Source organism: Lytechinus variegatus, chromosome 6 (genome assembly GCF_018143015.1).
Source record: "Lytechinus variegatus isolate NC3 chromosome 6, Lvar_3.0, whole genome shotgun sequence".
NCBI lineage: Eukaryota > Metazoa > Echinodermata > Echinoidea > Temnopleuroida > Toxopneustidae > Lytechinus > Lytechinus variegatus.
Window position 1 is genome coordinate 7796636 of NC_054745.1, and position 19178 is coordinate 7815813.

At 38.0% G+C, this 19178-nt stretch overlaps 1 protein-coding gene across 1 annotated transcript; it reads right to left on the bottom strand.

The window, feature by feature from the left end:
• Positions 1-564: 564 nt before the first annotated feature.
• LOC121416947 lies at positions 565-18763 on the bottom strand. Its single transcript, XM_041610479.1, has 6 exons — positions 18557-18763; positions 16425-16654; positions 9787-9915; positions 8632-8785; positions 3978-4068; positions 565-999 (listed from the first exon to the last, which is right to left on the bottom strand). Exons 1-6 carry the CDS (start codon positions 18741-18743, stop codon positions 690-692), a joined length of 1101 nt encoding a protein of 366 aa, XP_041466413.1. The 5' UTR covers positions 18744-18763; the 3' UTR covers positions 565-689.
• Between the last annotated feature and the right edge of the window lie 415 nt (positions 18764-19178).

Below are 19178 nucleotides of genomic sequence, written 5' to 3' on the forward strand. Positions count from 1 at the left end.
AGTTCTGGATTTGAAATAAGGCTTGATTTTCAATAATTTCATAAAATGAAGAGGTTTTACAGGCTAGCGTTCAAACTCACTCGACACTCCGTTTTGAGTTTGTGTGGGAAAACGGTGAAAACACGTTTATTTAATGAAATTATGGAAATACAAGCATTGTTTCGAGGGATCATAACTTTTTTACTCTTGACCATTTTCTGTGATTAAGGTATCAAAGAAAAGAGCAGGTATTGAACTTCTTGGTCATGTGAATTTCTTTTTTAAATTCAGATACCCCCGCTGAATCAGTTTTTGGTATCATTTCTTCAAATTGTTTTTGCTCACTCATGCGTGAATGGCGAATAATCAAAGTAATACCAGATAAAAGAAGAGATTCTAAGCTTTACATTCGTAGGTAATTGTCTATTTTATTTATGATTAATTTATGATAAATCATCGTTAAATCTCGGTTTCGTTTTTTTCTGGGAAGTAATGTATATATATTATATAATTATTATATATGTACACACACATATATCTCTCTATATATTTTTTCATTATATATATATATATATATATATATATATATGTATGCATACGTACATACACACACACATGTAATATACATGTTAATATATTAAAATCTGATCGGATTGTGCAGTTTGCGTCGGTCGTTAAGGGATAGTACAGAAGATGCATAGGCCCAGTTTTCAATCAAGGAAATCGTGTTCTATTTTAAGGTACCTCTTTGTTAAGTGCGGCAAGTTTGATCTTATAAACGCCTCTCTTAACTCCGGACGCTGTTTTGCAACTTCTGTTTTGTTCCGCCATCGGGTAAGAATATTTTTGGTCCCTATATACCCTTCTCTTCTTCCTGTAGAGCTTATGTTATCTGATACTGCCTTTCCAAAATCCTTTGTTGAGAAGCCCAGGGCATTTACCAGCACAGAAAACCGGTCGGACGAAATCTTGTATTTTGCAACCTCAGCTATCATCTTGTCAGAAACCTTGTGTGGGACTCTGAAAATATGAAAGAATTATAGATTTTAAATGAAATTCGAAAAGAGTGACAGTCAACTCACTCAAACCCATGGCCCTTTTTGTTGAAACCCATTTTTTTACTTGTCATATTTCTTGGGAACAAAACAGCCTTAATTTCTTAGTGAAAGCCTGTTTATTTTCTTTTATTTTTGTAGAAAAAACCTTTTTTGCTTGTCAAATTTACTTCAGCGCCCCAGTAAAAACAATAATTCCAAGGGCTAATAAATTTCTTAATGTGCCATCATCATGTGTAAAAGTGATATCTTTAGAAAGCATGATAATTCTTCTTTACAATCATGTGTCATTTGTAATGCTAGTGTTATCATGAAATACACAGACATGATAATACGCAGCAATGTTAGACATGAAATGTTGCAAAATGCGTCGTTTGCAATAGCGAATTTCCAATTGTTTCGAGGATGGACCGAGTGCATTCACTGTCACATGCATGGTGGAAATTCTATAGAAATGGAGACTCTTGTTGGAAATCAATGCATTTTGCAACATTTTACTTCTGACTTTTCTCTATGTTCAGGGTGATTGCATATTCCATGATTACAAAATCACAGCAAATGGCATGTCATTGTAAAGAAGAATAATTCAGCTTTCCAATGATACTAGTTTCATCTTTTATACTTCATTAACCAGAAAGATATCATCCCCCAAAACTGAGTTGCAAAACTTTTTTTGAGGGGTATATTTATTGTACATATTATTATATGCATGTATGTCGCCATACTTCCGCCCTTTCACACGGTAGAAAAAATCGTAATTTGAATGATTACAGTAAAAAATAATGCTAATTGTGATTTTGTTAGCATGTGCGTAACAAAACTAAAATCGTGACTCTAAATTCTACTCCGGAGGTGAATTCCTGTTAAATTTCGCTCAAACTACGGTACGAATTTTTAGTGTGAAAGGCTTGATCTCCAAAACATTTTTGTTGGGGGGCGGAGCTTACGTGTCCTTTCAAGCAGACTTCCGTAGATCGTATCGATGCAGTAGATTTGAATGACAAGTCACCAAGGACACATACCGACTTCGCTCGGGAATTCGAATTCAAATCAGTTTTCGAGTGAGCGTGTGAAAGGTCAGATGATTCTAGCGACGAATGGCGATCATCATTACAATGATGATTCAATGTTCACGTGTGAAAAGGCCCTATGACTGGTAAAGCTTGATATCGGATCGAAAATCTAAATATATCTACATAGAAAACGAAAATGCTTGTTTTTTCAATGATCCGAAGAATAGGCAGAAATCAAGCACCTTTTCAAACAACTTTCCCTCGACCATACGTCATTATTTTATATATAATATATATTTTACGCAAAATATCTCACATAGAATAAGAAAAAAATGATATTCAAGTTACGAAATTACTAGCAGTAAAAGCCAGATAAGAAATCACAATTTGCTCGTACAAATAAAAATTTGTTAGCACTATCTTTCTATTTTCCTTTGCTTTCTCTCAGTCATGCGTGCATTATCAACGTTGGAATGGGCTTCAAATGATAATGGAGCAATATATATTTTCAATGATGTACACATCTCATAAAGCAAATTTATGATTATGATGGCAAAACATTACACTAAATTAAGGCTTCTTTTTTTCTGGGACACATAGAATGTTTCCCCAAGTGCAGATTGAAATGATTGGGATATGTGGAGCGTTGTGGCCCAGTGGATTAGTCTTCGGACTTCGAAACAGAGGGTAGTGGGTTCGAATCCCAGCCATGGCGTAATTTCCTTCAGCAAGAAACTGATCCACAATGTGCTGCACTCAACCCAGGTGAGGTAAATGGGTATCGGTAGGAAGTAATTCCTTAAAAAGCTGTGCGCGCTATGAACGCCTAGCTTAGCCGGGTAATATAGGAGCGCCTTGAGCACCTAACAAGATTGATATGTGCGCAATATAAATACCCTATATTATCATATTATATTATATTGCTTGTTTAGTAAAATTCAAACTCCAATTTTGATTACCCTTCTCCTCCTATTCCTCTATTCCTTATATACCTCTACTTCTACTTTGTCTTTTTTTTGTCGGCCTATCCCAGTGGCGTGGCTACGGGGGGGGGGGGGGGAGGGGAAAGACAGAAATAAAAAAGAGAAAATAAGAGGAGGAAAACTAGTGAATAAACTAATGTAGGGGGAAGACTTGCAGTTACGAAATAAAATTTTCGCTCGCGATTCGCGCTCGCATCAACTGTTTAGATTCCGATCCCATTTATGATTACAAACAGCGCTTATATGTCATTTTTTTTTATGTCGGAATGGCACAAAGTTTTATCTCGCGCTCCCATTATTGAAATATTTAAACAGATTTAAAAAATCTGTTCGTGCTTGGCGTTCGCAGTAATTATCTAGTTACAAGGTACGCATCTTGCTCACGATCACAAACATTGCCCAAAATGTTAAATTTTCAGGACAAAGTACATGAAAGATACAAAAAAAATTCGCTCGCGCTTCGCGCTCGCACTATTCACATGGGGCTTATGACATTATTTCATACTTATGTTGTTTTATAAGAATAAACGTAATAAGTGACCCTTCCTTGTGACACATACAAACACACAGAAAAAAATGTTGTCTCCCCAGGAAAAAATGCCCCCAAAGAAAAAAATCCTAGCTATGCCACTGCCTACCCCTCCTCATTATTTGTTTTGCATTTGTGTAATTCCTCTTCGCACATCTTCATAATGCTTCAGAATCCAAATCAAGTTTTTTTTTGTAGAGGATTATAATCGGAAACGCCTCACAATTTGATCGTTACCTTGACAACATCCTGTTACCGCTACATACAGTGCCTACATTAAAATCTTCCTATACACAGTATTTATCATGAATTATTTTGTTTTTGTAACGAAATTATTTTAGCGAAATATTACATTAGTAGTTATACCATAACAAATAAAACTATTCAATTCTAAACTCAAAGTGCAACATGTCATCACCTGATTGGTTCTTTAGGGGGTAGTGGCTCTTCCGGTTCTGGTTCGACTACTGGTTCTGGTTCCATTTCCGGTACCGGTTCTGGTTCGGGAACTGTTTTAAAAACAAACAAAACAATTCGGGTATATATATCATCATAACGTTTTTTTCACAAGTGCACACCTGGTTACCAAGAATGAGTATAGCATTTCCGTTTAATTGAATTATACAGAATAAAATCGTAAAGGCAATTAAAATTGGCTTGCTCACGGGCATAGATGCCGCGGCCGGGGATCGAACCCCGTACTTTCCATGCGTGTTGGGCGCTTTAGAACACTGTCGCGGCAACGGCACCTATCATCATTTTTTTTTAAACAATTGCACACTAAGTTGGCAATAATGCCTATAGCATTTTCATTTATTTGAAAGCAGGATAAAAGTGCATTGCACATTAAATGCCTTGCTCATAGGCATAGTTGCCGCGGCCGGGAATGGAACCCCGGACTTTTCTTTATTATAGCCAGGCGCCTCAGACCATTCAGCCACGGCACCTCCTCGTGGTATCTCTTCTCGATAACCAAATGTAAAACGAACCTATTGATGGGATACACAATTTGGCATAATAGAGTACTCAATCTTTACAGGCAAATGATTCATTATTGCAATACAATCGCATTCAAAATTGTATGATGGGGCGTCCGTTCACATTTCACAAATATTCATCAGAATAAAAATACATTCACAAACTTATCATTTTTTTTTTACAAAACCAACTCAATTCGTAGCTATCAAGTTGAGTGTATCGTTATTTAAATTCGATGGCGATCGACAAGTGTGCGAAGCGCTGGATAACGGTTCTGAAAAAAAACTGCGATTTTACTTTGCGCACGAAAGTTTTGTGGAGGTTAACCCCCCCCCAGAAATTAAGCTTCAATTCTGTCATTGACTTCACTAATATATTCAATGGTGACGCCAGATCTTAAAGGTATTTAATATTGTTTGAGATAAATGACCGTGCACCAAATATTGGCACGCGAGAAGTTTGGACACACTGCCAAACGAATTATTTTTTTTTTCTCATTCATTTTTGTACCAGAGAAGCTAAGTGGTAAATATGGGTCCTTATTACATGATAACTCACTTAGTCAATGGTGCAAAAGCGAATGAAAAAACAAACAAACAGAAAAAACAGTAGTACGGGTCGTGTTGTCCAGTGGTTAGAGCATTGGACTCATAATGGCAAGGTTGTGAGTTCGAATCCCTACTCTGAAATTGTCTCTTCTTTGACAAAAAGGCCCGAGAGTAACATCTCTCGTCTATAATGTCATCCATTATGACTGATTAACTTAGACGTAAAATGTTTCCAAGGTAATTGGTTATACACCAGCTTGACGTTTACCAGCACCACGCTATCCTGCCGAGTTCTTACGGGAGTTACCGTAAACAGAAACAGAAAAAAAGAGTAGTTCTTATTATAATATGGTGGTTATGAATCTCGTCTGCTATTAACAAAAAAGTTATCACCATAAATGTAAGGTCTTTTCGACCAAAATACACGACCAAAATTTCGATTTTGAATGATGTATTTTTTTCCATCATAAAAAAAACAAAATGTTGGGGGACATTCAATATCGTGTCCTCTACTTTGGGTATGGCGACACATTCCCCTTGGATATCCGCCCATGGACGTGGGTTTGATCCAAGCCATTGCGTATTTTTTTTTCTTAAGAAATAATAATAATAATATGAACATTTGTAATGCGCCGGTATCCATCATAAAAAGATGTCCATGGCGCAATAAAGAAAATAAAAGAAAAGGAAAAAGAAAAAGAAAGGAAGGAAGAAAAAAAACCTACTAAAAGAGGAGTAGAATAACAATTACCCAAAAGCTTGCGTGAATAACCAGGTTTTACATGTTTTAAGAGAACTTTTGAAAGTGGTGAGACAGGAAATATTGCGGATTTCTATTGGCAGTTTATTCCATAGGAAAGGCCCAGCATGTTGAAATGATCGATCCCCCATGAATTATGAGACTGTGGTACAATGCGAGTAAGAATAAACTTTTAGCATAAAACTTAGCCACATTCAGCTCAGGTGAAGTGGATGAGTACAGTGGCGTACCGTGGGTCACGGCATGGGAAGGGGGGGGGGCACCATAAAAAATTGAGTCACCTAGTGAGCGCGCGAAGCGCTCTCTGTTGCCAGGTATACTGACCTAAAAGAGATATTTTAAGGACAGTGCCATTAAACGGATATGTATCCTACTGATCGCGCGAGCTGAAAATTTTTAATATTTAGTCCTAGAAAGGGACATTATAAGCAAATTTTTGTTATCATGTTACATACCTGTCTCGCTAAACAAACAATACGAGCGCGATCGTGCACAAGCTGAAATTTTTGTATATATTGACCCCTAATAGGGACATTTTAAGGACTTTATTTTAGGAATCAATTAAGAGTATACATATCTCACCATATTCCTCTAATGCGAGCGCCAAGCGCTTGCTGATTTTGTTAGAATTATATCTAAACACAGGGAGTACTTGTAGTCACATTGTAATCATGATTAACATGCGCATCTCACTCATCAAATATTGCGAGCGCGAAGCGCGAGCTGAAATTTAGGAAATTCGGACCTGAAGAGGGGCATTCTGAGGCTTGTTTGTGGGAAATCACTAAGACCATATGTATTACACTAACCAAATGATGCGAGCTCGAAGCGCGAGCTGCAATTTTTTTGATATTCAGATCAGAAAAAGGGATATTTTGAGGACTATTTTTAAGGAATCCATTAAGAGTATACATATCTCACCATAGTCATCTAATGCAAGTGCTAAGCGCTTGCTGATTTGGTTAGAATTACATGTAAACACATGAAACACTTTTGGTAGTCATTGTAATCATGATTATCATACGCATCTCACTAATGAAATATTGCGAGCGCGAAGTGCGAGCTGAAAATTTTTGATTTTCAGATCAGAAAAAGGGACATTTAAGGACAGATCTTAGGAATCCATGAAAGAACAGACATATCTCATCAATCCTTTCATGCGAACGTAATCACGGACAGGAAATGTATTATTAGGACCTTAGAATGGGGCGATCACTTTAAGTAGTCATGAAAAAGAAGCATATATCACTGCATAAAACAATAATAGGTCAAAGTGCAAGGAAACCTATTTGGTGTATATTGACTTGATTTGACAACGTCATGTCTCTCAAATATACTTGAAAAATATAGTATTTCAAGTTTAATTCGGCATTCAACGAACTTCCATAAGCGAGAGATTTTTAATGGTAACCTCGGAGGAGTGATCAGAGAAAGATAACTGGGAGTTAACATTTTTCCGATGTCTCTACCGATCTTTCTAATAGCCCACCTTTCCTTCACACATTGTTTTTATGTCCTGCCGTGAATCGACCGGTGTCCCTAGCATCAGAGTTCAAGGCCCTGAACGCAGACATCGGCCGATTATCGACCGATGTCTGTCCGGACTTTGGTCACTATTCGACCGATGTAATACCGGCATGCATCGATGCAAGGCCAATGTAATTGACACCGGTCAGACATCGTCCGACCATCGGTTGATGATCACAGATGCATCGGGAGCACCTTTGTAAACCACGTGATTTTGCATGTACAAATTTCAGTGCGGTTGTACACTACACATCACAATTTAAGATGCCAAAGAAGAAAAGTACATGTACAGGCCGACAATCACCCAGGCACCGTACGATGTCCGACTGATACTCTACTAATTATTGTACGATGTGTGGTTCATCGTCCGGCTATCGCACGAGCACCGTGTGTTTAATCAGAGATTAGTATTAGTCTAATACTAATCTCTGATTAAACACAAGGTGCTCGTGCGATATAGATCTCTGGTCGACGTCTGGCCTTGAATCACTGTCTCAACGGCTCCCTAATTATTCAGGTGTATGGACGGCCTCCGCTTGATGGCCCTTGTATCTGATGTTATTTGGCCGGTGAGGACTCCCCATCCACCCCCCAAACAAAACAAAAAATGCTCGCCCCATCGTCTATCTCCGATTACCCCCGATGTCGTCCGACCGGCCGGGGGGAATGTGACTAATACCATGGTCATATTTGCTCTACGGCGGTCCTACGGCGAGTCAAAAATAGCTGTTTCAACATTTTTTGTACCAACTACATATAGGTGGTTTGAATTGAAATTAATAAAGCGGCTGTTGTCGACTCGCCGTACGGCCGCCGTAGATCAAATGTGACCAAGGTATAAGCAATTGCGCTTGGCAAATTGACCGGAATCATAGCTAGCAACGCGTTTGGTAATTAAATCCACGGGATGCATGGCTAACCATGCGTCAATTGTTACTATTAAATGGATTCCAAACCGTTATTTTATTCCAAAAACCATTCTATAAAACAAAACGATTCACAGGTTTGTTCATGCATCGGTCGAAATGTTTGCATACGGTAACTATGTAAACATGTCTCGTCTGTTTAACAGTTCCATGGTATACCCACGAAACCTACCGACGCCGCGGCGCGCCGTCACTCCTGTGCATTATTTGTAAAATATAATGGGGGATGTGGGAGGATCACAGCATGAAATTCGCGACACGTTTCAAATTTTGAAAAAAAAAGTGGAAGAGACGGCGTAAAATGTCGTTACAGTACAACATTTACATAATCACCTGTCAAGGTACCCTGAATTTCAATCTCAGCTCTGCACTCGCCTTGGATAATGCGTACGGTAGCATCCACATCATTTGTTTTTAACATGTAGTAATCAAGCTCAAAATCAAGGCACTCGTATGAGATTATCTCAAGGGTTTCAGTCTCGAGTGTCTGCAATTAAAAAAAAAAATAATAATTGCAATGGGCTTCTAAAGCGCAAATGGTAAATTTATTTTTCATCAAGATCAGGGGCTGGTTTCATTCAATTCAATTCCAATAAAATTCAATATATACAATGTTCAATAATAAGGCAAGAAAAGGGAAAGCACATGTAAAACAAGAGAAATAAACGGGTACAAATGACAATAAAAAGATACAATATTGGAATTGGGTGTTCATAAAAACCTATCAAGGTTTTTCGACATAACCACCGTTATATAAATGAAATGAGCCACATTGAACGTACAATTTAGTAAAATATATTGATTCAAAATTAAATTTCATAATTGAAACTATTTGATATTACAAGTAAATATAATATTATAAACACACATACGTTAAAACACATTTAAATGGACAAACCCAATACATAAACATACAAGGGCAGTAAAAAGGCAGTAACGATGATAAATACACGATTTATATAACAAAGTTTCTATTAGCTAATCAGTTTAAAGAATTTTAGTAGCTTTTAACTATCATTGCAAATTTGTTATAAGTTTTAGGAAACGGGTCCTTGATTGTAAACTGGCCTGCGCTTTGCAAGTGTCAAACAGCTGATATCAGCAACACAGCGCATCTGTGTTGCATTGGGCATAGATATTATTATCAGTCGGTTAAAAACCAAACACATCTTTGGCACTAGGTCTAGACTGTCTATTAGCACGGTCCAGATTTGGTTGGTTACATTTACATGGAATTCTGGTGCATAGAAATCTAATTTAAAGAGGAATAACAAACAAATATATCAGAGTGTCTTTAGAGAACACAACACAGAGATAAACATTACCAGGTTTCCTTTCGAAAACATAGTGCACAGATTAACCAGGTTTTGAGAAAGTATAGATTATTTGCCCGAGATTTGACAGTAAATTATTATAATTTAGTAATATACCACAGCAAAGACCCTACGTTTGAAATGCTGGGTCAAACCCAGCTTAGATAATTCCTACCGATGAAAGCTCCTGGGTAAATTTGTTCTTGAATTCCACTTTCGCATCTTGGCCAATATGTTTTAGAATGAATGTAGTTTCATCTTTGACGCATACACAGTCTTTAGCCGTCCATTCGTCACAAAGTCGCTGAAAAGAGAACAGCGAATGTATCATTTATCATTGCCATTATTATTTTATTTGGCATTTCAAAACATAGAGAATGCATAATTACAAACAAATCAAAGACATGATCAATCAAAATTTTACCCGGATAAAGAAAAGCAGACATGGGGCGCGTAACACAAAGCTTAGTAATAATCGTAGAAATCAAGCGTACGATTAATCTCTAACCTTTGTGTTAGCTATTAATCGTTAATTGAAATGGCCTATCAATATCATCGTAGTATGCGCATTTTGCACAGTAGACTGACTAGGAACCAATCAGAATTGTTCTTTCAATAATCGATAATCTTTGTGTTACGGAGTCCTACCCTGGATGAGAGTTGGGGATGTTGCAATGGTTTGCACTGCAAAAACTCTGGTGTTGATTTAACACTGGCCCGGAATCTATATACATCCACACCAGATAAGTGTTAAGCAACACCAGTTTCTTTTGGTCTACACCAGATATGTGTTTATACAACACTAATTAGTATCAAAACAGCATCGGTTTGATTCCAAATTGGTGTCGTTTCAATACTTCTCTGGTTTGGACATATATAGATTCCGGACTGGTGTTAAATCAACACGAGAGTTTTTGCAGTGTGGAAAAGGCTATCTCAATAATCATAACCCACAGGTCTTTCTTCTAATATACATGTATTTAATATATAATCATGTAAACCTTTTTTTATCCTATATACATGAATTAAATCTCTCATAGTGATATAGCATCACAGTCATGACCAAACATAGCCTAGCTATGCTGTTGAAACAAAAGGCTCATAAAAAGGCCATTCCGTGCGTTTAGTGATGGAATAGTGCATTATTCCGTCTTTGGAAATCATCTCTCGAGCGCGCCGATCTGGTACGATTTGATACGATCACTAAGATCATTACAAGATTGAGGACACCATTACACTCGTGGCGCAAATCGTAAACGTATGGTTGATCTATGAGTACTATTATCAAGATTTGTTGTTCTAAATTAGTGAAAGTAAATGATATGACAAAAATGTACCAGGGCTCCGTAACACAAAGGTTTGCGATGGATTGCAAATATGAGAGAACCGCACTGATTGGTCCCTGGTCAGTATTTTAAGCCTAATGCCTGTGTAACATTGATAATGATTGGTCAGTTCATTTAGCGATTGATCGCTAATCTTTTTGTTACGGAGCCCAGGAATTTATTTCAGAAGTATAGATTAAATTATTTGTACCGGAAATATTACTATTCTCCCCTTTAGGGTCGGCCCCAGGAAAATATTTTTTGCCATTTTAACATAGGACAAAAAGTTCCCGCTATACGTCCTCAAAAACTGGTATGTTTGTATATTACATTGACAACAAAATCTTGAAATCAATTATTGAGTTAGTCATAACAATTATGGTACATTGGGAAAATGAAATAACGTGATTTTGGATAGCTCTGATATTTATTTTTATCAATTCTTAACTGATTTTATGTTTCAAACTGCTCATAATAAATCAACTTTGGACTCTTGCAACGGTAAACTTTCAATTTTCCTAGGACACATGCAATTTTCTTGTCTCCTTAAAACAATTTCAAAATGGAAAGTGGATGTTCGTTATCTCATAAACCATCGTCACCTCATATCCATGATTAGTCTATAGAACTAGTAATTCGGACCGGCCATAAGGAAGTCTATTTGCTTTGACGTTGTTTTGTTGTCGGCTTAAATACATTTGATTTGATTTTATTGTTTACTTCTGCAATTACATCATTCGTATATAATACATTTTCCATAACATAACAAACATAGTATATTGAGAACTTTTTTTGGCATGAATCATAACTAAATGTACTAAAATTATCATTACAAACAAAACTGATCTCATACCAAATTAGTTAACATTTACAATTTGCAGGAGAAGGATTGTCATCATAAGCAGATTGCTTGAAAAAATGACAACCCCAAGTTAGAACTCATTGATTAATATAATACATTAATACAGCAGAATCGATAAACAGTTCATTTCATGAAAAACAGCGTAATGTAATTTGAGCAATGAAGATGGAGATGATAAGGATGAAGATGATGGTGAAATGGTGAAGATGAAGGCGATGGAGAGGATGATGGTGATGATGCTTTAATGATGACACATCGACACAGAAATTTTACTTCAAATATTCTGATATCAACATAGATTTAACGTTTGCCTTAAATGAGTAAAGAGACGTGGATCTTTTTATAGATTCAGGTAGAGAGTTCCACAAATCAGGACCATGGTGTCTTATGGATCTCTGCGCAATAAGCAATTTGGGGTTGATTAAATGGAAATTAGAAGAGTTCGGTTCCGCGTAGGGTATGAATGGATAGATGTGTTCATAGTATAAAAATTGTGAAATGAAGGTGGGAGCATGTTATTTACGTATTTGAACATAAGCAGTAAGCTTTGAAATGAGTTTATGTCAAAAATGGTTAGAGTCTTTAGTTTATGGAATAATGGATTTGTGTGTGATAAATATTGCGAATTAGTACAAATTCGAATTGATTTTTTCTGTAATAAGTATATTATATTAATTTTAGTTTTTGCACACGTTGCCCAAACTATATTGCAGTACGATATATACGGCAATATTAATGAATTGTATAGTAGAACGAGTGTAGTATGAGGAATTATGTTTTTCATTTTGTAAAGTACACCTACGTTTCTGGAGATGTTAGTAGTTATACAACGTATATGTTCATTCCAATTTAAATGTTCATCTATTGTGACACCTAAAAACTTTGTTTCTTTTTTTCCTTTTGAGTGGAATATTATCTATGCTTATGTCGTATGGAAACTCAGTAATATGTGAACTTGTATGCGTAAAATACATAAAGTTTGTTTTGTCTATATTAAGTGAGAGCCTATTAAGTCCCTTTCACAATTGGCGCCTCACTCGTGCGATAATTTTTTTTTTTCGAAAATATTTTTTCCGTCCTGTTGTAGAAGTGTTGTCTTTGAGTCGCAAGCAATATATAAAATCGTACGAGAGGTGAACGACCACTGCACCAGGAAACAACAGTCGTGAGACGTAATCGTGCGATTATTTTCATGTTTCCGGGTGCAACAGTCGTACAACGGCTGCAACGGTTGAACGATGATGCGACCAAGTCGCACGACATATGCGTTTTGTAGCGCCATATGTCGCGCGACCTAGCGACCCGTTGTACGACTACTACAACCGATCGTACAAGGCTACGACCCATTGTGCGACACACCGCACGACCTGTCGCGCGAGGTGTTGGCCTATAAATTCGACACGCGATGCGACTTTCTTCATTGCTACATGCTATTAAAGGAGAATCAACTTTTATTATTTCAAACATTTCATTGTCAAAGAAATTTTTGTTTAAAATAAATGTTGACATGATCAGTCATTTCTTCTTTGAAATGATTCATTCCACTAAATCAAGGAGGCAGCAACAGCGCCGTCACATCAATCATCATCCATTTGAACTTGTCAGATATGTCAAATAAAGAAAATGAACAGTGAACTTTTGTTTGGATTGTTATTGTTACTTGATGAACTCTCTCAATTTAATTTACAACTGACCCATTTTGGAACATTTATTTTAAACTTTATTTTAAACATTAACATGGTCAATAAAATTAATTATCGTTAATAAAATGTCTTTGAAAAATATATATCATGTTTAAAACAACATGATTAATGACAAAAGAAAATATGTTATATCTGTACATCTTTTTTATTCTCATAAATCACATTTTTTCAAACATGTTCTCCTTCATTATTTTATTTCAAACACATGTTATTAAGGAGAGTTAACTTTTTAAATTTCAAACTACCTTTCGATGTAAAAGTAATGTATGTTTAAAATAACTGTTGACATGGTCATTCATTTCTACTTTGAAATGATTCATTCCACAAAATCATGATCGAAGTTTACATGCCATTTTTATGGCAGAGTCTGTGCTGTATCCCAAGTAGTGCGCCAAGTGGCAGTCTATATCATGTGTTGTTGCCAGGCAGGCTTCCAACTGGACTGTTGTAGTAGTGCTTCAGGTAAGTTCTCAGCTTCTTGCCCTCTTTGTTTGCCTGGTAGCCTCCGCCAACTCGTTCAACATCCTGCAGAACTGCTGCGTTTCTCCATGCCCCAGGGATGTGGTTGCCCAACTCATCTTCATGGTCAACGTCAATGTTCTGAAGCCCAGGAAAACGATCTCTCATTAGGTTGTGGAGGCACATGCAGGCCATAATGACTGTCCTGGCTTTTTCTGGATCAAGCTGTAGGGTACTCAACAAGCATCTCCAGCGATGGGCAAGGATGCCAAAGCTGTTCTCCACCACACGGCGAGCCCTCGAGAGACGGTAGTTGAAGGTTCTCTCCTCGTCGGTCTGCTCACGGTTGGAGTACGGCTTCTGCATCCATGTCCTGAGAGGGAAGGCGTCGTCCCCAATTAAGAAGTAAGGGGTGTCTCGGTCATCATCTGGCAGGGGCTCTGGATCTGGCAGGCCAAGAGTACCATTCTCCAGTCCACGTCTCAGCGGGCTGTGGTTGAAGACCTGGGCATCCGATGATGAACCGGGATTACCAACGTCAGCCCAGAGGAACTTGTAATTGCCATCAACTAGGGCCAAGAGGATGAGGCTGTAGAAACCCTTGTAGTTGTAGTAGATCGTACCAGAGCCTGGTGGATTTCTGATGGCCACGTGTTTTCCGTCCAAGGCTCCGCAGACATGATTAAAGTTCCATCTGTCAGCGTAAGTCCGGGCCACTTCTCTCCATTCATCTGGGGTAGTTGGACAGGAAAATAATTCATCTTGGTATTCACTGATGATGGCCTGGCACACCTCTGGTATAAACAGAGAGATGATATTATGGGCAACACGGAAGGCATACTGCAGGGTTTTGTAGCTGTTGCCGTTCGCAAGATATCTCAAGGTGATGGCCAGTTTGAGCCCAGGATCCAGTGGCTGCCGGTAGCGATAGGATTTCTCTATCCTCGGAGTGATGCGCTGCAACAGTTCAAGGAACGTTTCTGGTGGCATTCTCATGTAGTTCAGGAAGTCACCCTGACATTCTCTCTGCAACTCCGTCATCAGATTATCATACTGTCCAAACAGCACACGTCTCTCAATCCAGGGTTTGACCCACCACCTTCTTCTTTGCCTTGCATGTCTTTGACGTCTACGGATGAGTAAGGCCATCAATATGACATCTCTGTCTTGAACGTTTTGGATTTGCCTTCTCAGACTTAGCAAATGCAAGAGCCTCCCAGGAGCTATTGGTCGAGCAGCAGCCATGTTTACAGTATGGATGGTCCAGACATTTGGGATGAAAGCTCAGGAGTTCTCGAGCTGTTATTGGGGGTGAAAAAAAAATCGTACAACGTTGCAAAGGGGGCAAGACAAGTCTTCCAATAGTCTTAGGGTGGTACAACGGACTCGTACGACAGGATGCATCATCGTACGACATGAAAATACTCGTGCAACACTCGTTCGGGGTCTTACGAGTGCGTGCAAAGTCGCACAACACTCGTACTGCCTGTCGTGCAATTATTTTTCATCGCGTCAGTCGCTCAAAATATCGCAGCAGCACGGTTTTTTTTCCCGACCGAGATGCGACCATTTTGTCGCATCTGGATCGTACAATAAGTGGTACAACGGCTACAACGAGTCGTACAACGGGAAAAATTTCGAGTCGCAAGCCGTTGTAGTCTGTTTGGCGCCAATTGTGAAAGGGGCTTTACATTTAAACCATAAAGATAGTTTAGGTAATTCACGATTAAATGTATCTACTAAAGTTTCTAAGCTAGTGTTTGAACAAAAAATGTTTGTGTCATCGGCAAATAATACAAATGATAATAAAGGCGTTTCAGTAGTCAAATCATTAATATATATAAGGAAAAGTAAGGGGCCAAGGATCGATCCTTGTGGAACTCCGCATTTTATTGACTGAAAGTTAGAAGAAATATTGTTGTGAGTGACATATTGTTTTCTATCAGACAAATAACTCTCAAACCATGATAGTGCGATTCCCCGAATTCCATAATTTTCAAGTTTTTTAAGTAAAATCTGGTGGTCAAGAGTGTCGAATGCTTTGCTTAGGTCCATGAATACTCCTATTATGTGTTCTTTATTTGTCATTGCATTTGTAATTTTATCGTATATTTGTATTAAAGCCTGATCAGTTGAATGCCCTTTCCTGAATCCATATTGGTTTGAATTTAGAAACTGAAAAGTATCTAGGAACTTATAAAGTCTTTTGTAAATAATCTTCTCTAATATTTTGGATATGCTAGGAAGAATAGAAATAGGCCTATAATTTGTTATTTCGTGTGGATTGTCTTTTTTTAAAACAGGATTTACCTTTGCAATTTTTAGGGAATCTGGACATTTACCGGTGCTGATCGACAGATTAAAAATATGACACAATGGAGAGACAATATAATGTATGATCTGCTTAGCGAAAGTTTTGAACAGCGAATCATGTATCAATATCCACACTGATTATAATATTCACCTGTCCAAGTTCACCAAAGGGGAAATAGAATTGTAAATGAATAACGGGCCTCCTGTTTTTCGGCATCTCGCGTGGCAGAAAGGCTAGCATGGCAACTCTTTTCCCTACACACATATCGTCCTTCATCGAGGCCGTGTACAATCCGGGTTTGTCGACGTCGAAACGCAGCTTGTCTTTGGTAATGGTGCATTCGGAAGGAGACAGTTCCCGACGAGAAACGCCTCCTCCCCCTGTTAGGTGGGAGATACACAATCAAGAAGAGCGCAGTGGTTTCATGTTAATCGTTGGAGCACGCAGGACATAAGGTGCTAAAATCAAATAAGGGCTAAATTGGCACTTTTATGGAGCTCGTATAAAGTGTTGTGACGTACCACAGGGTTAAACACCGCAAGTAATTGGAAATCAGCGCCAAAAGTGCAGTCAGCATACCACCTGCCTGAAGTGCTGATTTAGCACTTATTTTTTAAAATATTTTTGGGTTTCGTATTATTTTTTAGATTGAGGGAGGAAGTGAGGGGAAAACCAATTGTCGGTATTATTTACACTTTAATGATGCTTCTGTACTTCTTGTCTTCAACAATACACTCAGCAAAAAAAAAGTTCTTGGACGCTTATAAAAGTTAAAGTATTCCATATAGATATTTGATTAAAGGCGACTTATTGTATGTCAACATGACCAGACAATATCCCTCTTCCAGTATGACATGACAATTTCATGTGAACAGTCATACATAGGTGGTTAAATGCTTTAAACCATAGCAATGTCAGTAAAAGAAAATTGCAATAAATGGATCAGTCATGCATGGCTGGTTACAGGCATTAAACAATTGCAATGTCAGTAAAAGAAAATTGCAAGCAAACGATCAGTCATTCTTTCAGTTGTGAAAGTTTGTGTGGCATAAATATCCATTAAACGATAAAACATTGTAAAAGCAAACTTAAAGTCAAATACCACTCTATTAAAGAGTGAAGAGAAAGTTATCCACCTTGGATGCATCACTATTCCACTGGAATATGAAGTCAAACTTAGTCGATGAAAAATATGTCAAATTTCAGTATCTTGGCAGAAGGAAAAGAAAATTATCCTTATCCTCCTATCTTCGGCAGGGGTGGTGGCCCTAGTTCGACCACTCCTAGGGCGGTCTCTAACTTCATTGGTAGCCAAATACCGCTGGTTCAAATTTGAAATTGTTGTTGGTGAAATTTGGAAATATCGAGCCACTTGTTTAAATGACTGCCCAGCCTGGAACAATCTTATTGCTCTTGCACGCTCTTGGTTGGAAGGCTTCATCTTGAAAGTGAGTGTCCAAATGATGTTGATCTTTCTCATGATGCATTCCTAAGCATTCATTTCAAATGATAAACGCCTGTTGAAATCGTTAAATGTATGCCTACAGGATGGCCATGATCATTAGCATTTGAATGGCCATTTCTTGCAATTTTCATTTCAAATGATAAACGCCTGTTGAAATCGTTGAATGTATGCCTACAGGATGGCCATGATCATTATCATTTGAATGGCCATTTCCTGCAATTTTCATTTCAAATGATAAACGCCTGTTGAAATCGTTGAATGTATGCCTACAGGATGGCCATGATCATTAGCATTTGAATGGCCATTTCTTTTACTGACATTGCTATTATTTAAAGCATTTAACCACTCATGCATGACTGTTCACATGAAAATGTCACGTCATACTGGAAGAGGAATATTGTCTGGTCATGTTGACATACAATAATTTGCATTTAATCAAATATCTACATGGAATATTATAACTTTTATAAGTGTCCAAGAACTTTTTTGCTGGGTGCATTATCAACAATTAATGAACAACCACATAAGGTTAATCGGCCCTAACTACTGCAAAAACTGTGGTGTTGATTTAACACCAGCCCGGAATCTATATATGATTACACCAAAGAAGTGTTAAGCAACACCAGTTTCGTTTTGGTCTAACACCAGATAGGTGTTTATACACCATCAATTAGTAAACAGCATCGGTATTATTCCAAACTGGTGTTGTTTCAATCGTCATGGTGTGGACAGTTCCGGGTTCGTGTTAAATCAACACCGGAGTTTTCGCAGTGACTTTTTTTAATTTTAAATACGTTCAACTGAAAGGTAGATCTACCTTGGGCCTGATCAGAACCTTTCTCTGACTTGTGATAAACAACCACCTTTCCTTTCCCTTCAAGAGCAGCCTGCGAAAGCTCTGCACAGTGGCTCAAAGTCATCTCAACCGGGACTCCTTCGAAGCTTCCACCGACGTTGACAGTTGGACAAATTGCTACTTCATCTGTTTCGGAAACTCCTGCCATGAGGTCGGCTGATGAGACGCCAACTTTAAAGAAGGGGGAAATGGAGTTGTACATCTGCGGAATTGACCTGACACCATAATGGCCCGAATTTACAATGGTTGTTTCATTTGAAACCATGGTTTTGCAAAAACCACCTTTGAGAATTCGGGCCAATGTTTCATGCGTATCAGTGCAACTATCTTATACCCTTTTCATAAACCTATCCTCCAATTAGCCGCCTAAGAGTAATGCGGATAATTCAATAAAAATTGCGTTCATAAACTCCGAAAATAAGCCGCATTATTTTTACGAGCGCCCGTCCTGAAAAAGGAGGATAATCGCCATGACAACTGGACACGCCCCCTCCGATGCGGTTGTGTTGGAAATGGGTGACCTTGTGACCGCACCATGGCAATTATCCGCATAATTTGGAAATGCGTTCATAAACTCAAAATC